At 42.6% G+C, this 15849-nt stretch overlaps 1 protein-coding gene across 1 annotated transcript in view; it reads left to right on the top strand.

The window, feature by feature from the left end:
• The window catches only part of LOC139478587 (uncharacterized), a 28717-nt gene extending 17495 nt beyond the window's left edge, over positions 1–11222 (top strand). The window contains exons 13-19 of the mRNA XM_071261131.1: positions 1541–1709; positions 2730–2869; positions 4794–4871; positions 5433–5533; positions 6324–6471; positions 10193–10251; positions 10594–11222. Of these exons, the coding sequence (XP_071117232.1) occupies positions 1541–1709; positions 2730–2869; positions 4794–4871; positions 5433–5533; positions 6324–6471; positions 10193–10251; positions 10594–10756 (858 nt within the window). The 3' untranslated portion in view covers positions 10757–11222. The remainder of the gene's footprint in view (positions 1–1540; positions 1710–2729; positions 2870–4793; positions 4872–5432; positions 5534–6323; positions 6472–10192; positions 10252–10593) is intronic.
• The last annotated feature ends 4627 nt before the right edge of the window (positions 11223–15849 follow it).

The raw sequence follows: 15849 nt of genomic DNA, 5'->3' as shown, positions 1-15849 counted from the left end.
AGGTGCCCATCTCAGTGGGTAGTTCCAAGGTAGGTGCCCATCTCAGTGGGTAGTTCCAAGGTAGGTGCCCTTCTCAGTTGGTAGTTCCAAGGTAGGTTCCCATCTCAGTAGGTAGGTACAAGGTAGGTGCCCATCTCAGTAGGTAGTTTCAAGGTAGGTGCCCATCTCAGTTGGTAGTTCCAAGGTAGGTGCCCATCTCAGTAGGTAGTTCCAAGGTAGGTTCCCATCTCAGTAGGTAGGTACAAGGTAGGTGCCCATCTCAGTAGGTAGGTCCAAGGTAGGTACCCATCTCAGTTGGTAGTTCCAAGGTAGGTGCCCTTCTCAGTTGGTAGTTCCAAGGTAGGTGCCTTTCTCAGTTGGTAGTTTCAAGGTAGGTACCCATCTCAGTTGGTAGTTCCAAGGTAGGTGCCCTTCTCAGCAGGTAGGTCCAAGGTAGGTGCCCATCTCAGTAGGTAGTTCCAAGGTAGATGCCCATCTCAGTAGGTAGTTCCAAGGTAGATGCCCATCTCAGTAGGTAGGTCCAAGGTAGGTGCCCATCTCAGTAGGTAGGTCCAAGGTAGGTGCCCATCTCAGTAGGTAGTTCCAAGGTAGATGCCCATCTCAGTAGGTAGTTCCAAGGTAGATGCCCATCTCAGTTGGTAGTTCCAAGGTAGATGCCCATCTCAGTAGGTAGGTCCAAGGTAGGTGCCCATCTCAGCAGGTAGGTCCAAGGTAGGTGCCCATCTCAGTAGGTAGGTCCAAGGTAGGTGCCCATCTCAGTAGGTAGGTCCAAGGTAGATGCCCATCTCAGTAGGTAGGTCCAAGGTAGGTGCCCATCTCAGTAGGTAGGTCCAAGGTAGGTGCCCATCTCAGTAGGTAGTTCCAAGGTAGATGCCCATCTCAGTAGGTAGTTCCAAGGTAGATGCCCATCTCAGTTGGTAGTTCCAAGGTAGATGCCCATCTCAGTAGGTAGGTCCAAGGTAGGTGCCCATCTCAGCAGGTAGGTCCAAGGTAGGTGCCCATCTCAGTAGGTAGGTCCAAGGTAGGTGCCCATCTCAGTAGGTAGGTCCAAGGTAGATGCCCATCTCAGTAGGTAGGTCCAAGGTAGGTGCCCATCTCAGCAGGTAGGTCCAAGGTAGGTGCCCATCTCAGTAGGTAGTTCCAAGGTAGATGCCCATCTCAGTAGGTAGTTCCAAGGTAGGTGCCCATCTCAGTAGGTAGGTCCAAGGTAGGTGCCCATCTCAGTAGGTAGGTCCAAGGTAGGTGCCCATCTCAGCAGATAATTTATGTTTCAAGCTAAACAGGGGATCACAGACCAGAAAGGGGATTCAGTAGCTGATTGATTTATTTCTAAATTGTGCTTAACATCTTAATATGTGAGATCCAGAATAGTGAATGATGTCACCTTACGTTTTCACCACAGTGCAGAGATATTAAATCACATTAACTGCTTTTATAGAGTCTTAAATTCACCTTGATACATTTTTTTTCTGTTCAATGTTAAGAAATCATTGTTTGAAGCAGTGAATATATTTTTAGCATTTCTTCAACATTCATTCAGCTTCCTATCAACACTGATACAACAACAGTGGAGGATGAAGTGAGGAACATTCTCTTCAACAAAAGTTCTCTCCCTTTGGATGTCCAGCAAGCCCAGATCCTGTGGCTGTGTGAGAAATACCCTGACGTGATGCTTCAGGTTCTAACTGGTGACCTACAGTATGATACAGGTATGTATTGTGTTTGATATGAAAATGACCTTCACCTACAGTGTAAGCTGAATTGTTGTGTAATCGGCTCATGTTATTTCACTGAGTGGTGATGTCTCTCATCCTTCCAAGCAGGTAATAACATTGACTTCTGCACAGGGCATCAGCTGCAGCTCTTTCATTCCAGGGGGTGGTCGGGTAGCCAAGTGGTTAAAGCGTTCACTCTTCACGCCGAAGACCTTGGTTCAATTCCTGACATAGGTACAACGTGTGAAGCCCATTTCTGGTGTCCCCAGCCGTGATATTGCTGGAATGTTGCTAAAAGCGGCGTAAAACCAAACTCGCTGAGTCACTCTTTCATTCTAGGTTACACTTGTAACTCAACATTATGATATTTCTTGATACGATAAAAAATACTTACCATATTTTCTTGAGTATAGTGCCCATCCAAGTATAATGCACACCCCTCTCTAGCGGATTCAGTATTTTTGAAAAAATAAAATTCAAATATTATGAGCAGAAAAAAAATACACCTTACCCATTCAGTGAATTCCGGTAAACGAACGGCTGATAAGAGACTTGGTCAGTACAAATATGAAATCTGAGATACAAAATCACCAGACATTTTGATCTACCGTTTAAATTGTATTTTTTTTTTCGCTAGGCATCGTTTTACATCCAGGGATTAAGATTACCTTGTGTATTTTCTCGTAAACTAAGCCAGAAACAGCAATCAGCTGCACACACGTTTTCTTGGAATCTATTGGTGATTCGGTTAAAACTTACCCAATGATATAACATTAAAAGATTTTAATCCAAGGGTCAGGGAAAATTGTATCTGAAACTATTTTTTTATCAGAAATAATATATATTAATTAGCTTTAATGACATGTTTTAGAAAAGTGAATTTTGATAATGACAAGCAAGATGTGACGGTGCCTTAAGTTGTTTGAAAAAGTGAAACATTGTTTGTTTAAGTGTTAGTATGACATGCCAAGTCCTGTTAGAATAAAGGATAACATCATCATCCCATTTCCACAGTGGACCTTGCCACAGACCAGGCTGACCGCTGGCAGCGGCTACTTGGTCTGGAGGCGGACACAGCTCTGTCAGGAGATGTGACACTCCTGTTGTTTGAACACGTCTGCCGGCTGCTGTACAAGCTCAAGCCTCAACACCTGGTAGGAACAAACACGCATCTGTGATTTACGCGGGAAAAGTTGTTGTATGGATGGGTACGACAGAATACCACCCAAGCAAAGTCTTTCATCACATTGGACATAGTGTTTGGTTGAGACCACCAAGACCAAATCATGACCATCTGCTAAGGCTATAATTTCCTCAATAATAGAAGCTCAAAACTCAACAGTCAAACTCTTCAGACACAGGCACAGGAACTTTAAATTTGATTTGAGATTATAACCTAACCTTGATGTGACTAGTTCACAAGGTTTTTCTTTGCTTGATAGTTTTAAGTGTACCATATTTTCTTGAGTAAAGTGCGCACCCATGTATAATGCGCAGCCCCCTCTAGTGGGTTCAATATTTTGGAACAAAAGAAATTTGAATATTATGCACAGAAAAAATTTACACCATACCCTTTCAGCGAAGTCCGGCAAACGAACGGGTGCTGAGAAACTTCGTCAGTACAAATTCGAAATTTGAGATAAAAAATCACCAGACATGTTTAATTACCGTTTAAATAGTATCTATTGTTCTGCTAGTCATTATTTTATGTCTAGGGATTAAGATTACCTATTTTTTTTTATCGTAAACTAAGCCGCAAACAGCAATCAGCTGTACACACGTTTTCTTGGAATCGACCGGTGATTCGGTCAAGACACACCCAATGATATAACTTTATAGGAATTTTAATGCAAGGATCGGGAACAATTGTATCTGAAACTATTTTATTTATCAGGAATAATATATTCCATTATTTTCTTAATTATATGCAGCCTTTACTAAACATATTTAAAATAATAATAACCCTAAGCGAAGCAGCTGATCGCTATTCCCGGGTATTATATTTTACATGGAACCTGACCAGTCACCGTCAAGGCTCACGCGCACGTGATCACGTGAGCGCGAGAATTTCATGTTGACATAGAATCGTCAAACAAAAACAAATATGACTTTTAACGAGTCAAAGTATGTCATTTATGATATATGTATCCATTCTCTGTCAACTAAAGTTCGTTACAAGGCGTCAATAGTGGTATTCTGACCGTGGTTGCTGTTAATAACGGTGAGTTGTGCGATCTTCCGATCGCTTCACACACGATTTCACGGAAAATAATAAAAACAATATTATAAGGAATTTTGAATAAAATCAATGAAGTAAGTTACAAACATAAGTCCAGAGATACAAAGAACACTTTTTATAGACAGACAGTGTAATTACATAATTATTTTGCGTACTTCAGTATGGATTTGTTGACATGGTATTTCCGGTGTTTCGTGCTCACGGTAATGTCTTTCCATGGGGGAAAAAAACATCCATACTCAAGAAAATACGGTAACTGCATAGTTACCATACTGGTAGCATGTATGCCTTCTATTTTGGCTAGATACCAATCTGAACACAGGACAGTACAAGGCATACTCTACTATCACACCCATCCTTACATTACCTCCAAACTGTAGTAATGGCAGTCATCATGTTACAGGGGGTTCTCTACTATCACACCCATCCTATCATTGAACATTCCTTGGAAGGAAGACTTACCTCCAAACTGTAGTAATGGCAGTCATCATGTTACAAGGGGTTCTCTACTATCACACCCATCCTATCGTTGAACATTCCTTGGAAGAGAGACTTACCCCCAAACTGTAGTAATGGCATTGATCATGTTACAAGGGGTTCTCTACTATCACAACCATCCTATCATTGAACATTCCCTTAAAGGAAGACTTACCTCCAAACTGTAGTAATGGCATTCATCATATTACAAGGGGTTCTCTACTATCACACACATCCTTACATTGAACATTCCCTTAAAGGAAGACTTACCCCCAAACTGTAGTAATGGCAGTCATCATTCTATCAACCAGTCCCTATCATTACTGGTCCTGTACGTCTGTATATGTTTTCCTGTAATACAGATGCAGTTTGTCCGTACAGCCCAGAGTGTCAGTGAGCAGACTGTAGGTGTGTCAGCTTTCGTCCGCCGGAAACAAACAGTAGGTCAAGTGATGTGGTCACAGTTTTTTTTATTGTTTTGTGATCTAGGTTTTACTTGGTTTCTTGTTGTACACAGTCTGATTGATAGTTTGTATATATCCCTTACTTCTGAGGGAAATATTGGGTAGATATCAATCTTCAGCTCACACTAAAGGACACCAAACTTTGATTGACAACAGTGACAGTGATACGCCAGATGGCGCTGCAACTTGATCAACATTCGGAGTTGTCTCGGCTTATCACCCTGTGTATATAATGCACAACAAGATGTCAAGGTGAACATATCATGTGTTTATTATGTCATTACTCATGCACTCACTGACGTCATATACATGTTAAGATTATTGTGCCATTTGTCTTCGTAACGTTTTGAAGAATTGTTTAAGTGTTGCGCCATCTGGTATATTGGATTATTCCTTTGTTTCAGTTAATGTATTTTTTCACCAAATGGTCGTCTATAGACAACTCCCATCAAGTAAACCATTGATACATGGCCAATTAATCTGAAAAACATTTATTAAATGCTTCTGAAGATGTTTCACAAATTCCCGTCTTCTCAGTTCCAGTATTATAAGAAGGCATTGAGCTGTCTCCCCGAACCGGACATATCTCTGGACATAGAGGCTGCAGTCCGAGTCAAGGTCCACCTCATTCTAGCAAGGTCAGCTTGGAGTCAGCTTGAAGCAGTTTACATATTCTGAAGCCGAGAGGGCCATCTTGTATGTTAGTACAGACGTTGATATGTTGACAATTGTGAGGTGCATGACAGAGAGAGCCATCTTGTATGTTGGTACAGACGTTGATGTGTTGACAATTGTGAGGGGCGTGACACAGAGAGAGCCATTTTGTATGTTAGTACAGACGTTGATGTGTTGACAATTGTGAGGTGCACGACAGAGAGAGCCATCTTGTATGTTGGTACAGACGTTGATGTGTTGACAATTGTGAGGTGCACGACAGAGAGAGCCATCTTGTATGTTAGTACAGACGTTGATATGTTGACAATTGTGAGGTGCACGACAGAGAGAGCCATCTTGTATGTTAGTACAGACGTTGATATGTTGACAATTGTGAGGTGCATGACAGAGAGAGCCATCTTGTATGTTAGTACAGACGTTGATGTGTTGACAATTGTGAGGTGCATGACAGAGAGAGCCATCTTGTATGTTGGTACAGACGTTGATGTGTTGACAGTTGTGAGGGGCGTGACACAGAGAGAGCCATTTTGTATGTTAGTACAGACGTTGATGTGTTGATAGTTGTGAGGTGCATGACAGAGAGAACCATTTTGTATGTTGGTACAGACGTTGATCTGTTGACAGTTGCGAGGGCCGTGACACAGAGAGAGCCATTTTGTATGCTAGTACAGACTTGATCTGTTGACAGTTGTGAGGGGCATGACACAGAGAGAGCCATTTTGTATGTTAGTACAGACGTTGATCTGTTGACAGTTGTGAGGAGCATGACACAGAGAGAGCTATCAAGCTCCTCTTGGAGCACCAGCAGTGGAAGGCAGCCATTACCCTGATCAAGGAGCAGCCGGACAACTCACAGTCCAGGGCATGTCTCTTGTTCATCACCATGGCAGCACTAGCTCAGGTAGGTGGCAGATGAACTTGTAAGATTATAGTAACTTGGCTCACTTGGCCTGAGACTACATGGTGGTATTTCTAGGCTTTAAGAGCTTTGAGGAAATGGAGCTAAAGGGGCTACTTCTGTTTTTGCAGATACTTGCAAGCACCTCTAATTTCCTCCATACTTCATTGTCAGTTATACATCTTGTAGTCTCGGCCCTCAGTACATGTAGCTGTACTAAAACAAATAGAGGTTTGGAATTTGAACTGGATGTCCATATTGGCTGCTTGGGGTTTTGAGAGTATTGATTTGGCAACACATTCAGCTGTTGTCAACCACCTGGGTGTGTCGTTGTGGCCTACTGAAATTTGCCCTTGCCTTGATTATTGCCTCTAGTTTGGCCATTGCCATGCTATTGCGGATGCTTGCCTCCTCTACCTCCAGAACTCTTTACACATTGCCATGCTATTGCGGATGCTTGCCTCCTCTCCTCCAGAACACTTTACACATTGCCATGCTATTGTGGATGCTTCCCTCCTCTCCTCCAGAACACTTTACACATTGCCATGCTATTGCGGATGCTTGCCTCCTCTACCTCCAGAACACTTTACACATCGCCATGCTATTGCAGATGCTTCCCTCCTCTCCTCCAGAACACTTTACACATTGCCATGCTATTGCGGATGCTTGATTCCTCTCCTCCAGAACACTTTACACATTGCCATGCTATTGCGGATGCTTGATTCCTCTCCTCCAGAACACTTTATATATTGCCATGCTTTGCCTCCTCTACCTCCAGAACACTTTACACATTGCCATGCTATTGCGGATGCTTGCCTCCTCTCCTCCAGAACACTTTACACATTGCCATGCTATTGCGGATGCTTGATTCCTCTCCTCCAGAACACTTTACATATTGCCATGCTATTGCGGATGCTTGCCTCCTCTACCTCCAGAACACTTTACACATTGCCATGCTATTGCGGATGCTTGATTCCTCTCCTCCAGAACACTTTACACATTGCCATGCTATTGCGGATGCTTGCCTCCTCTCCTCCAGAACACTTTACACATTGCCATGCTATTGCGGATGCTTGATTCCTCTCCTCCAGAACACTTTACACATTGCCATGCTATTGCGGATGCTTGCCTCCTCTCCTCCAGAACACTTTACACATTGCCATGCTATTGCGGATGCTTGATTCCTCTCCTCCAGAACACTTTACACATTGCCATGCTATTGCGGATGCTTGATTCCTCTCCTCCAGAACACTTTATATATTGCCATGCTTTGCCTCCTCTACCTCCAGAACACTTTACACATTGCCATGCTATTGCGGATGCTTGCCTCCTCTCCTCCAGAACACTTTACACATTGCCATGCTATTGCGGATGCTTGATTCCTCTCCTCCAGAACACTTTACATATTGCCATGCTATTGCGGATGCTTGCCTCCTCTCCTCCAGAACACTTTACACATTGCCATGCTATTGCGGATGCTTGATTCCTCTCCTCCAGAACACTTTACATATTGCCATGCTATTGCGGATGCTTCCCTCCTCTCCTCCAGAACACTTTACACATTGCCATGCTATTGCGGATGCTTGATTCCTCTCCTCCAGAACACTTTACATATTGCCATGCTTTGCCTCCTCTACCTCCAGAACACTTTACACATTGCCATGCTATTGCGGATGCCTGCCTCCTCTCCTCCAGAACACTTTACACATTGCCATGCTATTGCGGATGCATGCCTCCTCTCCTCCAGAACACTTTACACATTGCCATGCTATTGCGGATGCTTGCCTCCTCTCCTCCAGAACACTTTACATATTGCCATGCTTTGCCTCCTCTACCTCCAGAACACTTTACATATTGCCATGCTATTGCGGATGCCTGCCTCCTCTCCTCCAGAACACTTTACACATTGCCATGCTATTGCGGATGCCTGCCTCCTCTACCTCCAGAACACTTTACACATTGCCATGCTATTGCGGATGCTTGCCTCCCCTCCTCCAGAACACTTTACATATTGCCATGCTATTGCGAATGCTTTGCCTCCTCTACCTCCAGAACACTTTACACATTGCCATGCTATTACGGATGCTTGCCTCCTCTCCTCCAGAACACTTTACACATTGCCATGCTATTGCGGATGCATGCCTCCTCTCCTCCAGAACAATTTACACATTGCCATGCTATTGCGGATGCTTGCCTCCTCTACCTCCAGAACACTTTACCCCTATCTATTTTCAGGAATTAATGTCCTATTTCCACAACATTCGAAATGCCTGTAAATATATTCTGAACCGCAAAAGAAACGTCACCCCAAGTAACATTGCATGAAAAGTTGTCATTTAAATATCTGGGTAATTTTTGTCAAAGTTTCTAAAATTAAACATTACCTTGTCCGGAAAAATGAAATTTGATGATAAAAAAAGGAGATGACAATAAAACCGATCGCCCAAACGCTTCACAGCAGTGGCCAAGGTAACCCTATGCACATGAGTTCTGTGCAAATTGAAATGCACATGCGTTCCCCCATTTCTTGCCCTGTAAAAATCCACCCAGATTGGATAACATTCATTCGTTATTGAATTGCTACCATATGCCAAGATTGACAAGAAATCAGCGAGACCAAGCCCTTGGACGATTGCAAGCTGGACAAACCGCCCGACAAGTAGCCACTGCATTTCAAGTTCACGGAAGGACCATATACAGGCTCCAGTAACGGTACCAGACCACCAACATTACAGATGACCGACAACGAGAGGAAGAACAAGGGTCACAACCCGACATCAGGTTTGTCAGATTGTGCGACAGCATCTTCAAGATCGCTTTGTTACTGCTGCGGAAACTGCTCGACAGACCATGGGGAGACACCAGCGACACATTAGTGCGGACACCATGCGTCAACGATTGACGAGCAGACACCTCCACTGTCACAGGCCACACCGAGGACCAATTCTGACACCACGTCATCGCCGGGACTGTCTTCAGTTGGTAACACAGCATCAGCATTGGCGCCACCAGCAGTGGAGAAGAGTCCTCTTCTCAGATGAGAGCCTTTACTGCATATCAACAGCAGATGGCAGAGAGAGAGAGTCTGGCTACACAGTGGGAAACATTATTTGGATTCTTGTGTTGTGGAGAGAGACTTGTGAGGTGGTCTGAGCATCATGGTGTGGGGTGGAATTGGTCTTACGCAGAGGGTCGGCCCTGTGGTCTTCCAGAACATCGATCCAGGGAGAGGCAATGGTGTCACAGCAGCTCGGTACATTGATCAAGTCTTGAGACCACACAAGTTACATCATGAAAGCGCCCATGCAACAAGAGACTTCATCCAGCAGAATGGCATCAGAACCATGCAGTGGCCTGCCCTCAGTCCCGATTTAAATCCCATTGAGCACCTGTGGGACGAGATTCAAAGACGGCTGAATGATGTCAGACCAGGGCCGACAACTGCAGCTAAACTGCGTCAGGCGTTCCTCAGAGTGTAGGTTCAAGTGGCTATGGCCTTCATCAACTGCCTCATCCATTCCATGTATCGGCGTTGCACGGCAGTCATCAATGCACATGGCGAACACACGAGATACTGACTTGTGATGCCATTTTCTCAGAGACTAGTGTTGTGTTTCACTTTAAGAACATTTGACACTTTAATTTCAACCTTGATGATCAGTTTTGCCAAGTTTCATCTTTTTAATGTTTGGTGAAAATGTAAACTCTTTATCTTTTATTTCAGCATCAAGTCCTGTCTGAGTATGCTAAAGACATCTTCTCCCTTGTGCCATCTTGTCAAAGGTAGGTCCGATGTTAAGTCATTACAAATGTGTGTGTGATATATCAAGTTGGAGATGGGACTGGGCGTTATTTCATGACTGCAACATGAATTCCACCAGTGAATGTCATCAGTGCCAGTGTCTGCATGTCTGTCTGATTATGGATGTTACTTAGATATAGAGGGCTGCTTGTATTTGTGTCACCATACCTACAGCGTAGATCTGTGCTCTCACAGACAGCCATTTGTGTCACAAACCACAGTTATCATATCCACAGTTTACATATATGTTCACAGGCATCTATTTGTGTCATATTTGTGTATGAATTGTGAAACTGATCCGACCTTGTTCTCATCTTCTCCAGTTTTCTGACTTTCTCCGACATCATCGAAAAGCAGCCGGAAGTAAAACAAAGTCAGCTGACCATGTCTGCCTCCGCCATTTTCTGCCAGGGACCACCAGACATTCCAGTAGGATCCGTCAGACCAATACTAGCACAGGTGCTGTCCACCGACAACAAAAGTTGACAGACCTATTTAGGCATGATGGCGTTTCCTTGAATTATATGACCAGCATATAGAAACTGAAGATTTAATGCAGGACTTGAGAGGAATGATTATTGTTGCTTTCAATAATTTGTGATCTTTTGCAATTGATAATTGGGATTTAAATAATCATTTCTTTGTTAAACATTTTGAACAAATATTTTTCTTAATTGAATTGGAATCATATCTTTCAATACTATGAAAATTTATTTCATAATTTATCAGTTGTATACACAACTCAAAACAAATAAGATACACTGAGGTTCTGCAAAGCCCTGTATGGATCTGGTATTGGCATCTAATGATAAGTCCTTGAAAAGAGTATACATGGTTTTTTATACATATATATTTATGAAGTCTGTAATGATAAAATGAACATGTGTGTAAGTTTTCAAGAGCATTGATTGACAGCGTTAAGCTGTCATTGGGCAGAATGCAATATTTTTTAAAGATGTTATTTTGGAATAAAATCATCTTCTTAAGCCTTTTGTTTTTCATAATCCACTGTTGAGAAGGCAGGTTGCTGTACCTTCTATTGCACTAGATGAGATACCGCTCCAAATTCACTGTACTGTTGGGGCCTCTGGGGTTCAGTGCTATGACGTCATACAAGATTACACTGCAGTGAAGTCATAGTTCAAAATATGCTGCAGTTCTTCTTTCACTTTCCCCAGAAGCAATATGTGACTTATGAAACGAGAATGAATTCTCTTTGTTTGACATGGAATGTTGTATCTTTGATGATTTGTCTAAAGATATGTTGTTAAAGAATTCCAGATACACAACAATTGGAAGTTGTGCCAGTAATCACTGAATGATAGCCATAGACCCCTCATTTGTTTTTCAACACTATACATTTAAGGAGCGCCTCCATGGTCTAGAGAATAGAGCGTTGGTGGTTCGATCAAAAGACGTTAAAAGATTGTACATGTTCTTACCCTGTCTGGCACTTGGTATTAAAGGGATGAAATAAGGTTTGTTCGTCTCAGAGTCAGTATATTGTGTAACCCATATAATGGGGTATCCGTGTTAAATATGGCATGGTATCTCAGTGTGTTAACTCTATAAAACCGGCATTAGTCCAACTAGTACAAGCAGTCACACACACACATCCATGCATGTTGCTATATAAGTGTAACAATCATGAGCGACATTAAACCTTATTTCACTTCACCTTTAAGTTCAACAGTGATTTTGACACAAAAACTGAACATAGGTCAATGACTTAGACCCAAGAAATGTTTACTTATGCCATGTGCTGCTCACAAATCAACGAAACTGGTGGATCAACCATAACAACAAACCAATGCAGTACCATTCGTGATTGGATGAATATCTACGATCTGGCCAATGAACGTTGCAAGAGAAGTACTTGACCAAGTCACTTTAGCTCCTGACAGCGTTTCCCTATGATGCAGACATGCATTGCTCAGAATTTCAACTTTGATTTTTGATGGCTGTGCATTGTGTTATTAATTGATATTGTAAGTAGGACTTACCCTTTCTATTTTTAATTATGAAATTATGAAACTTGTGACACCTTGCTTAGCATATCTTTTGGTCAAAAGTCTGACTACTTAAACAAACTATAAGTCAAATCAAAGACGTATATATATGTCTTTGGTCAAATTGAAATGTTATTGGTCTATGATCGGTGGCCAATGGCCGTACTGCAACATTAAACTGTAAACTGTAAACTGATGACATCTGACATGACAACACAGGTCAGGCATGCATAATGATAAAGACATGAACTCATGTGCTGCAGTAGGCAGGATAAACTTTATTGTACAAAAATAAACTATGAAATGTAAACATATTTCATATTTCCAAAACACAAATCAACACACTGTATCATGATAAGAAGTAATTCATACTGATCAAGTGGCAATTAACCCAAAAAGCAAACATTTAGAAACCTATTGAAAAGTAAAACACCCACTGTATAACTACCATTATACCAACGCGTCTTCAGTCACTTGGACAACAATTACATAAAGGACATGCTGCTGTTACTTCAACATCATCAATGGGAATCACGCCATTAGCCAGGCATGGCTTAGTGGATTTTGATATAAGATCACTTTTCAAATGATTGGAGTGAAGTATCATGTATGTCATTAACTAATCAATCAACGGCAATGCTAGCAGCATCCTTGCAAAATATAATACATGTTTTCCACATCAACTAAATCAATTCTAAATTTATATATAATCACATGGCAATATCCAAGGGAACCAAACTGATATACCATGTTTTCAGAGCTTCCATGATTACATTCTGATAACATTTATTTATCCAGTTATTGCTGGGACTGTTCACACAACAAGTTTCAAAGACCTCATGATCCGAGAAAATAATGTCTTAAAAACATAAGCCAGGACACATCATTGCATGGACGTTTGGTTTGACAAGTTAATAATCCAGCTTCTCTGTAAGCATGCAACACATGACCTACTGAACTGACTTCCAAATATGTTTGTAATATGATTGTTTAAAAACTAAAAGAAGAGGAACGTCACATTTGATGGTGTTGCCAAGAACAGTCAGTAATGGCAAACATCTATAAGGACATCTTTTACTCTCACAAAATGTCCCACATATGAAGTAAACAATCATTGTGAAGACTGATCAAATTACAAGCACAAACATAACTCAACATGTATCAAGCATTTGAAGATGTTCTCAATAGGTTTCAGTTTTGTTCTCTTGCTCTCAAGAGGTAACATTACATCTAGTTGAAGAACATAATAGTGAAAGCTTTTTTCATTATGGCAGAGTTACTACACACATTTGTCAATGATTTTTTATTTTTAAACCTGTAATATGTGTACTTGTATTGTTTTGGGACTGGGGGTGGGGGATAGGATGGGGTCCAGCTTCCTCGTTCTGGTCGCAACAGGAGACGAGTTGCACTGGGTGGCAAGGCGCCATGACTTGGCTGATTGGGTGCCATCATTCCATATTGGAGTGTCGGGATTATTGCGGACTGAAGCATTAACAATTTACTCACTCCCTTTTTATCATGTACAGAGAACAATCCCATAATTTCAAGGTGTCAAGGCTACTTTGTGTCTTACCGATAATGCATTCAGTATACACAGTTCCAATACCTCCATTGCAAAGCTTTGCTACACATAATATAGACACATATCCAGGGATGAGAATGGATATTTTCCTTTTCAGCTGAAACAATGGAGCTCTGTCTATAATTTGGGGGTGTTTATGAAGGAAGCCATCAGATTTTAAGAAGTTTGTGGTCACTAAAATTTGTGGATCCGCGAAGGTTCTCACCCGTGCATATCTATATACGTTCCTTACCACCACCAGGAATCAGAAATTCCATATCAAGAATTTATTTGAGAAAGACAGAAATCATCTTTGCACAGTAAATAGCAATGGAATGTAGTCTCCCCTACCCTGGGTGACAGGCTGTGGCACATTTAGGTGATGCCCCAGTTAACATAAATCTTGAATGTAATGATTCTAAGGCTCAGTTTCCTCAAATGTACATTAGTCTATAATGAGGGCACCTTCATCATCTGATGAAAGCCTACTTAGGGACTGGTTGGAGAAGCTGACATCACTGAATGACGTCAACAGTCTATCATGAGGGATCCATCATCTGATGAAAGCCTACTGGGGGACTGGTTGGGGAAGCTGACATCACTGAATGACGTCAACAGTCTATCATGAGGGCGCCTTCATCATCTGATGAAAGCCTACTGGGCACTGGTTGGGGAAGCTGACATCACTAAAAGACGTCAACAGTCTATCATGAGGGCCCCATCATCTGATGAAAGCCTACTGGGGGACGGGTTGGGGAAGCTGACATCACTGAATGATGTCAACAGTCCATCATGAGGGCGCCTTCATCATCTGATGAAAGCCTACTGGGGGACTGGTTGGGGAAGCTGACATCACTGAATGACGTCAACAGTCTATCATGAGGGCCCCATCATCTGATGAAAGCCTACTGGGGGACTGGTTGGGGAAGCTGACATCACTAAAAGACGTCAACAGTCTATCATGAGGGATCCATCATCTGATGAAAGCCTACTGGGGGACTGGTTGGGGAAGCTGACATCACTAAAAGACGTCAACAGTCTATCATGAGGGCACCCTCATCATCTGATGAAAGCCTACTGGAAGACTGGTTGGGGAAGCTGACATCACTGAATGACGTCAACAGTCTATCATGAGGGCGCCTTCATCATCTGATGAAAGCCTACTGGGGACTGGTTGGGGAAGCTGACATCACTGAATGACGTCAACACTCTATCATGAGGGCGCCTTCATCATCTGATGAAAGCCTACTGGGGGACTGGTTGGGGAAGCTGACATCACTGAATGACGTCAACAGTCTATCATGATGGATCCATCATCTGATGAAAGCCTACTGGAGAACGGGTTGGGGAAGCTGACATCACTGAATGACGTCAACAGTCTATCATGAGGGCGCCTTCATCATCTGATGAAAGCCTACTGGGGACTGGTTGGGGAAGCTGACATCACTGAATGACGTCAACAGTCTATCATGAGTGATCCATCATCTGATGAAAGCCTACTGGGGGACTGGTTGGGGAAGCTGACATCACTAAAAGACGTCAACAGTCTATCATGATGGATCCATCATCTGATGAAAGCCTTCTGGGGGACGGGTTGGGGAAGCTGACATCACTGAATGACGTCAACAGTCTATCATGATGGATCCATCATCTGATGAAAGCCTACTGGAAGACTGGTTGGAGAAGCTGACATCACTGAATGACGTCAACAGTCTATCATGAGGGATCCATCATCTGATGAAAGCCTACTGGGGGACTGGTTTGGGAAGCTGACATCACTGAACAACGTCAACAGTCTATCATGAGGGCACCCTCATCATCTGATGAAAGCCTACTTGCGGACTGGTTGGGGAAACTGACATCACTGAATGACGTCAACAGTCTATCAAGATGGATCCATCATCTGATGAAAGCCTACTGGGGGACTGGTTGGAGAAGCTGACATCACTGAATGACGTCAACAGTCTATCATGAGGGATCCATCATCTGATGAAAGCCTACTGGGG

Source organism: Haliotis cracherodii, unplaced genomic scaffold, assembly GCF_022045235.1.
Source record: "Haliotis cracherodii isolate W230 unplaced genomic scaffold, xgHalCrac1.p SCAF_4, whole genome shotgun sequence".
NCBI classification, from domain to species: domain Eukaryota; kingdom Metazoa; phylum Mollusca; class Gastropoda; order Lepetellida; family Haliotidae; genus Haliotis; species Haliotis cracherodii.
Note: the sequence above shows the minus strand (reverse complement) of the source record. Positions and strands in the feature narration are given on the sequence as shown.